Here is a 14185-nt window from a genome sequence, read left to right as displayed (position 1 = left end):
CACTTGTATTTCCACTCAACTAGTCTGTGCTGTATTGAACAAAATCTAATGGCTTCTAAATCAAGCCAAGAAGTCTTAAATGAAATTAGGGAAACTAAAATTCTTGGTATCAAATGATAACCCAGATGAAATAGAAACCTCACGGACACAGTAGACGGATGATTAATAATACATGGTGTTGCAAGGTACCAATGTTAAAGGAATATCAGAATGAGATTTACAGGCTGAAGACCAGCTTTCTACACAAAGTCACACCACATAAAAACAACAAATAAAGGGAGAACTACTGGTCCGTTTGGTGTAACCCTAAAAGAGGCTGTACAGGAGCAGTCTTCAAGCACGCATACTCCGCAAGAGAGCAACCTATAAACAGTTCAAAAACATGTATACTTGTTCAGGTAAACACTGAGCCAAAGGAAAAAGGTAGGAAAAAAGGTTTAAAAAAGGAAAAAAGGTAGTCCATATGTGGCTCTTCAGAAAAGGAGGCCGTCATAGGAAAATGGTGAGCATGTAAAAAATTAAAAGCTTGTTCAAATAAGAACAGAAAAGCCTGTGACATGCCAACCTAAAAGAGTTAGAAAGGCTAAAAAAGAATCTGAAGAGCACCTTGCAAAGGATGCCTGAGCAGACAGTGAAAGATCTTTACATACATCACAACAGGAAGCCAGAAATGCAATCAGTGGGACCTAACAATGAACAGGATAGAAAAAATAGCCTTTATTAAAAAGGTTACTGAATTCCTTGTGCCAGTCTCTATTGCTGAGGATGTTGGGTAGATTCCCCTACTCAGTGCACCGTCCACAGCAGACAGGTCAGATGATCTAGATGAACTGGAGGTAAAAGAACTATTAGCTCAAGGCGGCAAGTCACGTGCTCACAGATCACCAGGGCGGGAGACAGAGTAAGCCGTGAAATCCGAAGGAACACTAGCGGGAAACCAGGGACATCAGTCTGGGTGCTGACCATATTATCAACAACAACCACTGTGTCACAGGATTGGCGACTCTCACCAACACAAAAACTCTTGGAAAATGCAGATCAGGTAGTCTGATTTTCCTTTCCCGTTGAGGTGGTAGAGTCTTACTCTACATATTATGTCTTACATATACTCACTGAGTGCATTATAAAACACCATCAGTTCAGTCAGCATGGCTTCTACGAAAGGAAATTCAGCCTAATTTCAATGAGAGTGTCAGTAGCAGGGAGATAAAGAGAACCTAATGGACACAATGTATTTAGAGTTTCAGAACATATTTGACTAAGCCAAATATTAATAAAACTAAGCTGTTATGTCACTGAAGGAAAGCTTCACAGACTGAAAGTTCTTTAAATGATAGCAGGTGAAGGGCAGAGATCAGGAGTCCTCTTTTGTGATGAAGAAGAGTATGTAGAGGTTTTCTTCACAAATCAATATTAGAACCAGCTCTACTTAATAGCTTTTTTCATCAATGAAACCTGTAAAGGGGACTGCAAAGTTAAATCCTGAAATGGGAAGATGATGTTAAACATTCTGGAAAATCCAAGACTGTGCTGACAGCAAGAAACTCTGGAAGAGCCCTACAAAACAGTAGGCAAAGGTAGCAGAGGAACCTCATCATAGATAAATGTAAGGTAATACACCTAGAAAAGAAATATTGAAATTCGAGGACAAGTAAGAGGATCAAAGGGATGGAACAACTACCTTCTGAGAAAACTACTTGGGCTTTTCAGTTTGGAGAGGAGAAGACTAAGGACAGAGAGAAACATCACTCCTCTTTAGAAAAGCCATGAACGCTCTATATACCGCTACCCTCTGTTTGTAAAACAGTAAAAACTTCTTACCTTGAGCCTGAAGCTTTCTTAAAAGCTTTGCATCAGTGTTGTCTAGAAACTCAGTGCTACCAACATTTGGAGGTCGGCCTTTGCGTCGTCTCATTCTTGACTCCTCTCGAGAGTGCTGTCTGTCTGGATTTGGTGGTCGTCCTCTTCGCCCTTCCATAGCTCTGATACGGGGAATGACTTCCTCTTCTTTCAGGAGACACCACTGCACACCCTTTTAATTAACACATTTCACAGACAGGTATTATAAACACAAATTTAATAAAGGAAAAATAAATCTAAGAAACTGAGAACATGAACAGCAAGAGATATGTTGAGGTTTTTATTCAAATAAGTTACATTTATATAAGAAATACGCAAGAGCTGTGATGTACTATTTGCATAGAACAAGGTTTTGATGACGCACAGAATCTATATTTTAACAGCTTATCTCTACAAACTTTTGTAAATTGTACTACTGTGCATGATTTTGAAGACTATTCAGTGATGTTCACAGTCATTAGCTAGCAGGTATGCCACTACTCTGTCATTCTTAATTATTTCTGACCAAATCGCTTGTTGCTCAACCCTTTTAAAAGGCAAAATAGATTCTTCCTCATTACGTAAACTCAAAGAACTACTCTACTTTCACATAATCTGCTGCTCAACGTGAATGAAAAAATGTGTCAAGCTACGAGTCACTGTCTTCCAACTGTTAGTGTTTACAGAAATTTTGACATCCATAACAAGCACGTACAGTAGTGTATTTTCAAATATTGCATTCTGTAGTGTTGAAGATCTCAACAACTGAGCTGAAAAAACACAGACTCATTTTAACCTTGAAGTTTTATTAAATAGAATTTAGTTCTTCCCTCATCCACTGCAAGAAAATTAATTTCTGCACCAACGTGAAGCAAACAAAAGTTTCTAACTTTTAAGAATCCATCTATCTGAACTAAAAGTTAACTATATTCTCTAACTAAACAGTATGCAGCAATACATTCAAGCCTTTCTTTCACTATTACCACTGTTTTTTTGTGGAATCTTAAAAACCAATAGTGAATTACTTTGTTAATACAAATACCCAAGTTAGTCCTTACATAGAAATGGCTTTACTTCAACTGATAAAAAATACTTTATTGCATCTACTGAGTAGAACAGGAACACAGTCTATCGATCCTGTTTCACTGAACGTGAGCATTTCAAAATTGTAACATCTTTTACCATTTTCCCAAGTTTTTGAAAAATGTGGGAGTGAAAATGTAAACTAAGTATCCTTCAAGCCTACTCCATAATTTGCTTTCAAAGGTTTGTAAAAGATTTTAAAAGTGTCTGCTAAAGCAAGAATGAAAGTTGGTAACTTATAAAACACATTAATTATCTGTTCAGAAAATACACATTTGCATTACCAAAGTTTTCACACTTACATATAAATACCGAAATCAAATTTGCTGTACCATAAAATACATTTTAACTTGCTTATTCTGAAAATTTAATTCTTTCTGCTTATTCTTTATAATTACAAAAGTTTAATATATGATTTGACAAAATGACATTGCCAATGAAACATTCAGATTCCAAGAAAGCTCTCGGTATCTGCAGAAATACCTTTTTTGAAGTCTGAATCCCTCCCAGTAAAGACCATCCCAAGAGTAAATCTCACACTTAGTTTACAGACATTCCAAAGGGCTTTGGTATTAGCTATGTTCCTAAAAACAAGCTGTTCAGAATCATGACCATATTGCATTGTGTTCAATGCACCATCACTAACAACTTTTTAATCCAAAATAGTTACCTCTGCCACTTAAACAGAGGTTAATTCATTTTCTAACTTGAAGAGTACTACTTACAGGTAACACTTCCATTTCACCATCTAGTGCCCATCAGCTGTCTGGACATGGTCCTGGGTAACTGGCTCTAGGTGACCCTTCTTGAGCACAGGGTTGGACAAGGTGACCCCCAGAGGTCCCTCCAACCTCAACCATTCTTGCTGTTATATATTAACCAAAGCTGGAAGATGCAAACTTAGGGCACAGCTCAGTATCACTCCAATACACTCTCTTCCACCTACATGCTACTTGATGCAGCATTCCTACCCATATCAGTGGAGCTCATAAGGACCCATGCCCTCTCCATTACCCCAAATCACATTCACACTAATCCTTCTAAACTACTGCAGCTTAAAGGTTCTGTCACTGAATTTCCACATTTGCCAAACTTCAAACATTCCTCTAACGCTACTATTTAATGGACCACTCTTGCAAGACATGCTTCTCTGTCAAAGCAGTTAATCACTGCTTTGAATAACCCATAATATCTGGTTGCTTGTGAACCAGGAGAGTAACACAGGTGTGATTAGAAGCAGGTAATCAATGTATTTTTGGCTTGTTATAGGTAATTCTTCAACAGAACTGATTTAGCCCTTAGATAATTTTCTTTGCATCTTGCTCCACCGTTGAGCTTTGTGAAACTTACCCAATCCCTTTGGATGCATGCTGTGTATCTCAAAAGATGGCAGAAATAAATAACGAAGAAAGGGAAAAGTAACCAAGAAAGGCTACACAGAATAATTGAAATTACAGCAAAAGCAGTAATAAAATTCCTGGAATCACCTCCAGACATCCATGATGATATGATTATCATATGTCGTTTTGAAGCTCGACAATTCAAAAAAATTCAGTAAAAAGGGTGCAAATTCTCTCCGTGAGAAAAACATACTGTTTTAGTAAGTGTAACTATCAGCCTGAATGTAGTTTAATTGTTTATATTACAATCTTAATTCACAATCTCATACATAAAATCTAAATACATTTTAGCACATCTGAAAGAGCTACCTTTTAAAAAAAAAAAGTAAAGTTCTCCTTTGTCTAACCAAGTCTCAATACAATGTACCAAAAACAATACAAGTAGAAACTACAGTGAGATGTACAGCAATTTAATATTCATATTGGCAACCTTGCCTATAGAAACCCGCCCTTGCCAATGCCTTCACTTTGAAGTTTTATAGCATCAAAAATGTGTGAAATCTGCAAATCATTTCATGAATTAAAGGGAGAAGAAAGAGTTAACTAGAGAAGGAGACAAGACTAATGAATTGATATGGGCAATGGACACCAAAAAAAGTAAGAGGGTAAAAAGGCAGCAGAAACCCTGACATTACATTACATTCACAGGACAAGGAATTGTTCCAGTCAAACCATTTAGGTACATGATGGAGCTCAAAGCCACATGAACTTGCAATCATTGTTATATGAAGGCTGAGCATGAAGAGGATTTAGCAGTGTTTCAACCTGTAAGCCAGGAATCAGGAAGCACCACCTGAAAGTAGCTGCTTACTACAAACTCCGACTTTATTGCTTTCAAATTTATACCATGGAAACATTATGTATTTCTACAGGGTATCACAAAGCTTAACTAGAGTCTGAATTCAAGATTGCTGAGAGCGTGAGGTCTGTCCACACTCTTGTAGTAACATACTCAGAATATTTCTCTTTTAAAGAAGCAAGTATATTTATATATATTCACTGACAAAAGTAAAAAAACTTCTGTGCACATCCTGAAGAAATGGCAACATGACCAAAATACAGTAACACAGTGTGGCACAAGCAGAATTAATTTCCTTAAGATTCTAATTTTACTCATTCTTGTGAGATTTATCTACACAGTCTAACAGTTCTATCACTTTAAAGCATAACTGAAACTACTCAGCATTCCTCTCTGTAACAATCCCATGCTTCAGGAAGCTCAGATGGTGTTCTTGACACAGGAAACACTTGTATTTAAACACTTTTTATATATATTATGCACATGAATACATAAAGAGTGTAATTTGGTGCATATGTATAAATTACTATAAGATGAGGTTTATTCAATAAAGGAAGAAATAGAGGTTTAGTCAGAAATATCTGAACACTGACTAAGATAAAAGACATAGCTCAGAGTTGTATGGTCCGAGACAAGCCCAGGCTCGGAGTGGATCACAAGGCATACCCAGCTCCAGACACCGCCGAAGGAGATCATGCAGCGGAGTGGTTTTCAGCACTGCCCAGGATCAAGCTCTCAGCACCTCAATATAACTACTATTAAGAAATATGCACAATTTTTAGCAAGAATTATCTAAAAACAGGCAATGCTTCAGATTGTAGCAAAAATTACTTCACCTAAATTTAAGTTAATGTTCCTTGGATCAAAGACTTTACTTTTTAAAAAGCGGATACCTGCGGTCCATCTCTGGCTTCATAGAAGTCACCCACTCCTATTTTTGCACTGAAGCTGAAATTGTCCCTTGAGATATCCATTATTCCATTTCTGCTGAGATACTGAAAAAATCACATATTTTTCCACTTCAGCTTGTAAATAATTACAACCCAGCTATGATGTACAGCTAACTTTGTGAGTGCAATGTTTTGCATATTCTATCAAAGGAATAAGCATTTAAAGGAGATCAAATCAGTAACAGATTGAGATACATTACGCCTCACATCACAGGATATTTTGAAATAAGCATCGTTATTGGAGGGAAAAAAATGGCATTTTTTAATTGCAAGCATGCTTAGTAGCATTAGAACACAGAAGTTAAAAAGAGGAATGTACCTTTACGACTTCCGGATACTGTCTCAGCTTCTTCCCACAAGGTGCAAAATATGCTACTTCTCCTTGAAGGCGACCACCAAAGTTTCTTATTCGGGTTTCTCTTTGCCAGCTGGAGTAATACGAGATAGTTGCATACAACAATACTTTTTTAAAAACAATTAATGTCAATTTAAGATTTTTACATAAAAAGACACATATCTAAAATGTTACAAGAGTATCATAAATCAAACAGACAAAACCAGAAACGGTTATTATGTAGATTGTCCAAACTCTGACTATGTATGGATTTATTTATATCAAGCTACTTGCATACTACCAGATTTTAAATGGCATGAAACTATATTTCAAGAAGTTAGTTAGAGCCTATAATGGTTCACATCTAACCATCAGGATTCACTTCCAATGGCAAAATCGCTAAGAGCAGGTCATGTTTGCAAAAGAGATGAACAAAATTTTGATGAACAAAAATTAACACATAAAATATGCTGACACTTTAAAAGAGATACATAGTCACCTGCGAGTTGGAAATCGAAGTTGTTCAAGTCCTTTCCTTATTATTCAGCCTCAAGAATTTTTAAACTGTCATTTCTTTACCAACTTTTGAAGGTATTATCTCCCTGCAAGGAATATCAGGCATATAGGTAACCTACCCATATTCGAGAGGAACACGCAGCTCCCGTTCATCCGTTACTCTTCGTCTTTTTGAAATACCTAAGACAGAATTTCTGATTAACATCTACGAAAATTTACAAAATGAAAACACGTTCCTAGAGTTTTTTTTTTCCTTAAATCCCAAAAAAACTAAAAGAAATCATTTTGGATAAAGATAAAACATTCTTGTCATTATATACCTCAAGTACCAAGAAAATGAATGTAACTATTCTCCTTTTGAAATAAGTTTTCCTCTGAGTTTTCTTTAACCTCTTCTAAAATTTTTAACAGAAGAAAATCTAGTTTTGCCATACAGAATTGCTTGCTTTGTTTGGTTCTCTCAGACCTTGCTAAAATAATTCCTTGCACACCTGTTTTTCTGTACTAGACCATATTTAAACTTTTTCAGTACAGGAGATGAAAATGAAAATCCTCTTACTTAAAAAATCCATACATTACAATAGGCTCAGTCTTCAAAGGGCACTGTGAATAGAATTCAGTCAACTACCCAATCCAGAAAATTTTCAGGATTATTCCAGCTTTTCAAAGCTCAAAGAGATGTTGTGTTTGGTGCTAGTCAAGAGACTGAATCAATAATCTAATAAAGACAACTGCCAAACATGGGGGGTTATGAAGAACCAAAGGCTGGTGCTTTCCTTGTCTCTCTCTAACAGCTGTAGGACACCAACCACGCACACAGACAAAATTTTGGAAGACGCACTTCTCAAAAAGGCAGTTTGGACCTTGTGTAAAGAACGTGACCCATCTCTCCTCTGTGGAAAGGGACATAAGAGAGTACCATTACCAGAGTGAACCCCTGCAACTGGCTCCAACCCTCCCAGGAGGAGGGGCGTCACAGGTTACGATGGCACAGGTCTCACACCGAGACGCCCGTGCCAGCAGGGAGTGACTGCCCAGAGACCCTGCCCATACCTGGACACCAGACTTCTCAGGAACATCAGCAGCCTTGACCTAACATGACTACTACGTTACTTCTAACGGTCAGACCGGAGGGACGGAAAACGCCTGCCCAAACAACGGCGAATTGAAAAAACGAGTTGTCCAGTGAAAAACAGACACAGAGAAGGGAACGAGACCTCTTCAGTGCCTGACCAGCTTCAGGAAAAACGGACCCAAAAGTATTTTACTGTATCAAGGTGATTCTTATCAGGACAAAGTACTACACCTAAAACAAGGACACAAAATTAATTTATTCTACCTCTCCACCTGTTAACAGGACAAAAAATTGCTATCAGCCTTTTTAAAGCATCGTAAATCAACACTGATTCCTAAGCAAAAAAACTAACTTTATATTTTGACAATTTGGATTACTCCTAAAGCACCCTATGCAACTGTGTCCTGAACACCTCCTGCCACAGGGAGGTTGTAGCAGTGAATGGTTTTTCTTACTGTAAAAATTTTCCCTCTTATGTTGAGATCTCTCTTGATACGAGTGTCTAACCTGGTACTACCTTTATAACTATTTTTACAGCACATGCCACTTAGACGTTACACTGAAGTAAAATAAAAAACATCCAGATACCACAGTGTGTACTTGGTGTAAGAGCAGGTGGTGCTGTCCCAAGAAACGCTGCGGGCTGGGACTCAGCACACAAGGCAGCTGGCACAGAGCTTGGGGTCTTGGTTGCTTGGAGATGGAGAGGAGTGGAGTGAGCCGCATGACCGACGGAAGAGCTCTTCACAGAGGAGGACGTTTTATTCAGTTTCAGTGGAGTTTTTTCTCCCTCAGTGTCTGTATCCGATTCATCTTGATCTTTATCATCCTCATCATCTTCATCCTCAGACCCTTCTGTATCTGACTCAGAATTACTGTCAGACTCTGTTCAAAGAAGTGTGGCAAAAGGTACATTATGACTTGATAACTAATAGCAAATACATTAAAGTTTGAACACTTGGCAAAGTCTTTTGTCTTATCGATTAACAAGCTTTTCTGACTTTAATCTTTTTTAAAAACATCTCTTGAGTATAAATAGAAGGTTATAATTAACTATCTACACTTTAAAATGACTACAAATATGACAGCATAAAGTAATTTGGCATGATAATGACCTTTTGTTTCAAATGGAATTCTTTGGTTTTCCATGAGGAGATGAGTGACAGAGGCTAAATATTTTAAGACGTTGTTTACCCCAGAATAAGCTACACCGAGGACACCCCCTGCAAGCCAGGCAGTGGTGGAACACTGCCACAGGAAGGGCATCTGTAGGAGGTGAAATCTGGCATGAAGAGGAGGCAATGATGGAACTGAGTACAGGCTGAAAGGTGTCAGAGTTGGAAGTGTGGCTGTCTGGGCAAAGGACAAGTTAGAGAGAAAGGGTAGACAGGATAAGGAACTGAAGATAGGCTACGTCTGCGAGGGGAAAAAAAAAGGATTAGTATAGGGTCTGTGGATGAGAAGGGGAAAGAGGATGATGAAGGTAGAGCTGGACGCTAGGGATATCAGCAAACAGGGGGAAAAGAGCGACTGGGAATACAATAAATGCTTTCAAATGGGACTTGCCTTCCTGAATTGCCTAAGATCATTTAAAATAGTAGTCTGAATGCTATCTAGGAACACTGCAGCCCTTACAACTGTCCTGGTACTTTTCTCTAATCTTGCTCATTGACTATCGCGGTCCTTAATGAAGCCTAGAAACATGATTTTCTTGCCACTTTTGACAATTTGAAGGCCTTGTTTAGTCCCTCTGTGGTTGGAGAAGCCCATGCTGTAGATGGGCTCTACCTGCCAGAATAATTAACCATCAACCAGCCTATTCTCCCCACCCCCTCCCTGGGGGCCTGGCCACAGAGGCAGTACATAAGCTGCAGGCTGGGTGGCTGATCTGGAAGGCAGGTCTCCAACAACCTTTCCAAAGAACAGCTGAAAGTACACTTGCCATATTGATTAACCATCAGAATACCCAAACCACAACTTTGGATACCACACAATGGGGGACTGGGAGACACATGCTACCTTCCAGGATATCTGCAAGACACTGTGCAGGCCATGCTGCCCAAAAATTTCCTACCCCTATTTTAAAATGTGGGTGGGAAATGCATATTTTCAACACTCAAAAAATTAAGTTTCTGCTTTTCCTATTAAAAAGGTTAAACCACCTGATTGGCTATCATCAGAATCATCATCTTCATCATCCTCATCTTCATCTTCATCATCGTCGTCATCATCATTTGAGTCGTCAGAATCCTTACTGCTGGGGGCATCTGAGTCTACCCCTCTGAACTGCTCCAACACCAGTTTTGTGGAATGAAGGCGGTGCTGGGTTTTTACTGCATTTACTGCATTATTGCTGACTGGTTTATCCTTTCCTGAACCACGTAACACAGGAGAGGTAGAGGGCATAACAGGAGTCCGGTTACCAGCTGGTTTTTTCCCACAAGCGCTCAAGTTTACTGGCAAAGAGAAGGGGGCACTACCAGAAATGGCTACATTTTCATTGATCTTGGTCTGGGATTTCAGTTTTGTAGTAAGTGCAAGAGGAGCCTCCTGGATGACGCTCTGAATAACTCCATTGGGTTGGTGATTACCTAAAAGTGCATTTGTCAGGAATGGATTAGAATGGTTGTTTTCCAAGGATGTGAGTTTTTGATGAGCTGGTGAACTAGATGTTGGTTTGGGGCTTGACAATGCTGCAATAACCTTCTTCAGGTTCTTAGATGATTCCTGTTTCTTTAGCTGTGCTGCTGGGAATGTCTGTTTATATTGTTCCTAAAGAAATAAGAAGACAAAGGAATAAAATGTGTTGTGGTTTTTTTGTTTTGTTTTGTTTTTTCTTTTTTTTTTTTTTTATTTTGTTCCTAAAGAAATAAGAAGACAAAGGAATAAAATGTGTTGTGGATTTTTTGTTTTGTTTTGTTTTTTCTTTTTTTTTTTTTTTATTTTGTTCCTAAAGAAATAAGAAGACAAAGGAATAAAATGTGTTGTGGATTTTTTGTTTTGTTTTGTTTTTTCTTTTTTTTTTTTTTTATTTTGTTCCTAAAGAAATAAGAAGACAAAGGAATAAAATGTGTTGTGGATTTTTTGTTTTGTTTTGTTTTTTCTTTTTTTTTTTTTTTATTTTGTTCCTAAAGAAATAAGAAGACAAAGGAATAAAATGTGTTGTGGATTTTTTGTTTTGTTTTGTTTTTTCTTTTTTTTTTTTTTTATTTTGTTCCTAAAGAAATAAGAAGACAAAGGAATAAAATGTGTTGTGGATTTTTTGTTTTGTTTTGTTTTTTCTTTTTTTTTTTTTTTATTTTGTTCCTAAAGAAATAAGAAGACAAAGGAATAAAATGTGTTGTGGATTTTTTGTTTTGTTTTGTTTTTTCTTTTTTTTTTTTTTTATTTTGTTCCTAAAGAAATAAGAAGACAAAGGAATAAAATGTGTTGTGGATTTTTTGTTTTGTTTTGTTTTTTCTTTTTTTTTTTTTTTTTAGTATTCAGGCAGATGAGCTCTATGAAATGTTAAACATCTGCTAAGCTATTTTTAGTAGGTGGAAAGCCGGAGCTAACTACAACAGAAGAGATGAGTAACTACAAGTTATATAAGTCTCGTGATTTTCACCGTAAATACAGTAAGAAAAAAACCCACAGAACTAACGGTGAAGCTGATCTACATTATGTAGAGGAGCTACATCATCTAGAAGTGATTTTTATAAAGATATTTAGCATCTTGAAAAAGTAACATTTTAAAAAGAGACTACTCTTATGTACTGGCATAGGAAATCCCCACTTATTACTCATTTCAGCATATAAAGTCTCATTAGTGAATGTTAAAACAGCTTTAGTAATTTGTTCATTTTAAAGCACAAGGTAAATACAACACACTGATGGCTACAATACTAGCAGTAAACCAACAGAAGGCTTCTGGTATAGAAAAAAATTATCAAAACCATGGGGAAAAAGGTATTACTCAGAAGTACTGTGAAATGCTAGTTTAACTCTGAAGAAGTAGTACTTGAAAGTTCTTCAGGTAAAACTCAAATCAGAAGTGGCTCAGAAATGCACTTAAAGCTTACACTGTCTTTAGTCTCAAGACTCTTCCAAGGAAAAAGAAAATACATCATCTTTGACAGAAAAAAAAAAGTAATCATAGAATGGATAAAGATAGCACAGTTTAAATAAATTTTAAAATATAAGGTTAAATACAATACATTTTTGAAGTTACTAACATTTTAAAACTGATTAGGAAATTAGTAAAATCTGTAAAACTAAATACTCACACAATGCACGTTTCCAGTAAAAGGTTTAAAGAAATTAAACCACTAAACAGGTGATGTCTCATCAGCTAAAGACTAATAAATTTGACAGCAGAAGCCTCCTCCAATGGCAAAGATGTATTTTTTCATAATTATGATTTATTTAACCATTCCATGTAAATGACTAACTTATTTGAATTCTATGAATTAACTGGGAGTTGAAAGGAAAAATAGCATTTATCTTCTTGTCTAGGAATAAAAACTATGTGATAAAAATAGTTTTCAATCCCCTCTGAGGACTGTGAGTTCGGTGTGAATCAGAGCTCAGTTCACTCCTCACCAATACTACTTAGTTTAAAACTAAGTTTATTTTTAATAATGAAACTTGCCTTGGTAAATGTACTTTTTAATGTATTTATTTGTATATACACACACCAAACCTAACATTTTAAAATGCTCGATTTTCTTTCTCTTCTAATCCCCATTCACACCTAACCGAATAGAATTTATGAAAATTCATCACTAGTCACCATAATCATTATTAAAAAATTACATAAACTGAGATTCAACAAAGAATTGTGGTAAGCTACAGAACTGTTAAGCCAGACACATGGAAACATACTGTAGAGTTCTGACCAGTAAAAAGATCAGATCTATTGCAATGGCCATACTGAGTTTTAAATAGGTATCAGTGCATGAATACCCTCACATCTTTAAAGAGCAAACAAACCCCAATATTAAAATCGAACATAAACCCTTTGCTTTCTTTGTTCCCATTAATCTCACTGATTGCTTTCAGCAAAGCTGTGACGTTCCACTATGTGATGAGCTCAAAACTCAAGTTTGGCATTATGTAAGTTATATATATGATTACATCAGGTGTACATTAGGGTATGCACACATGCACATGCACCAGGTAGGTTGGCTCTTCTCAGAGATAAAGTTATGGAATAGTTTAGGGCACTTCTGATGTATAGTGAAGCATCTCTAAAATTAAAGCCTAATATTTGCTGCTCATCAGAAAAAACACAACCAGCAAACAAATAAGAACAACAAAACCAACACACACAAAACTCCAAAAAACCAACCACTACAGTTCAGAACATCTATTAACCACACAATTTAGTTTGTTTACATCATTCAGAAATCCGTATCAACTCTAAAAACACATCAAAAAATAGGACATGCAAATAATATACATATATTTTTAAAACATTATATTTAAAAGATCATGATAGCACAATGCTGTATCTTGTTAAGCAGGCAATACTTGCAAATAATCAAAAAAACCAGTGATTTTTCACTCACCCGTTTTGATCTTACATCGCTGGTCAAAGAGATAGATTCTTCAGAGGTATTTTTATTCCCTGCTTTGAGTAGATCAGGGGAAGGAACTATGAGTTTTAAATAGGTTTCCTTTTTGGCTTGATGTACCAAAGACAAAGGTTTCACATTAGGAACCAATCCCGTAGACTGTATTACACTTGTGTGTTTGTTCACAGATTCCTCCTTTGCCTGAGAGCTTTGGAAAATAAACGGAAGCTGCTGTGACAAAACCTGAGGCTGCTTCTGCTGGGACTGGAATGATGAGTGAGTCTGGGAATCAGACACAAGAGGTATCTGCTGGTGTGTTCTTTTTTCTTGGGACTTTTCGTGTGGTTTTTGTCCATCACTTTTCATATCTGTTACACCACTATGCATTAGCACCTGCAAAATATGTATTTTTGACCATTCATATTAGATCATTTAAAGAAGTTATTTTTAAAAAAACAAACACATCATCAGTCCTCAGGAAACAATTACACTATTCTTGCCAGAGGATGAACAATAATAAAATAAATCTCACCATATATTTATTGTTTAGGGCTTTTTTTTCCCCAGACAGTTTCAGCATATGAAGACAATGCTTAGGAGAGGAGTAATACTAAACCATGGTTGTTTTTAAATA

General features: G+C 36.7%; 1 protein-coding gene across 15 annotated transcripts in view; it reads right to left on the bottom strand.

Annotated features, from left to right (window-relative positions):
• Positions 1–14185, bottom strand: part of BAZ2B (bromodomain adjacent to zinc finger domain 2B) — a 101372-nt gene that overhangs the window by 36380 nt on the left and 50807 nt on the right. For 11 of the 15 annotated variants that reach the window (XR_001414586.1, XM_014966529.1, XM_014966535.1 and 8 more), the window contains 7 exons: positions 13546–13944; positions 10159–10768; positions 8585–8881; positions 7041–7101; positions 6391–6499; positions 6015–6116; positions 1822–2032 (listed from right to left, as the gene is read on the bottom strand). Coding sequence is in view for 14 of the 15 variants with exons in the window: in XM_014966529.1 (XP_014822015.1) it covers positions 1822–2032; positions 6015–6116; positions 6391–6499; positions 7041–7101; positions 8585–8881; positions 10159–10768; positions 13546–13944 (1789 nt within the window). In the remaining variant the exon portion in view is untranslated. The remainder of the gene's footprint in view (positions 1–1821; positions 2033–6014; positions 6117–6390; positions 6500–7040; positions 7102–8584; positions 8882–10158; positions 10769–13545; positions 13945–14185) is intronic. The other 4 variants (XM_014966534.1, XM_014966537.1, XM_014966540.1 and 1 more) reach the window with 2 other exon arrangements.

This window comes from Calidris pugnax, unplaced genomic scaffold (assembly GCF_001431845.1).
Source record: "Calidris pugnax isolate Ruff unplaced genomic scaffold, ASM143184v1 scaffold48, whole genome shotgun sequence".
NCBI classification, from domain to species: Eukaryota; Metazoa; Chordata; class Aves; order Charadriiformes; family Scolopacidae; genus Calidris; species Calidris pugnax.
This window is presented reverse-complemented; position numbering and strand designations above follow the sequence as displayed.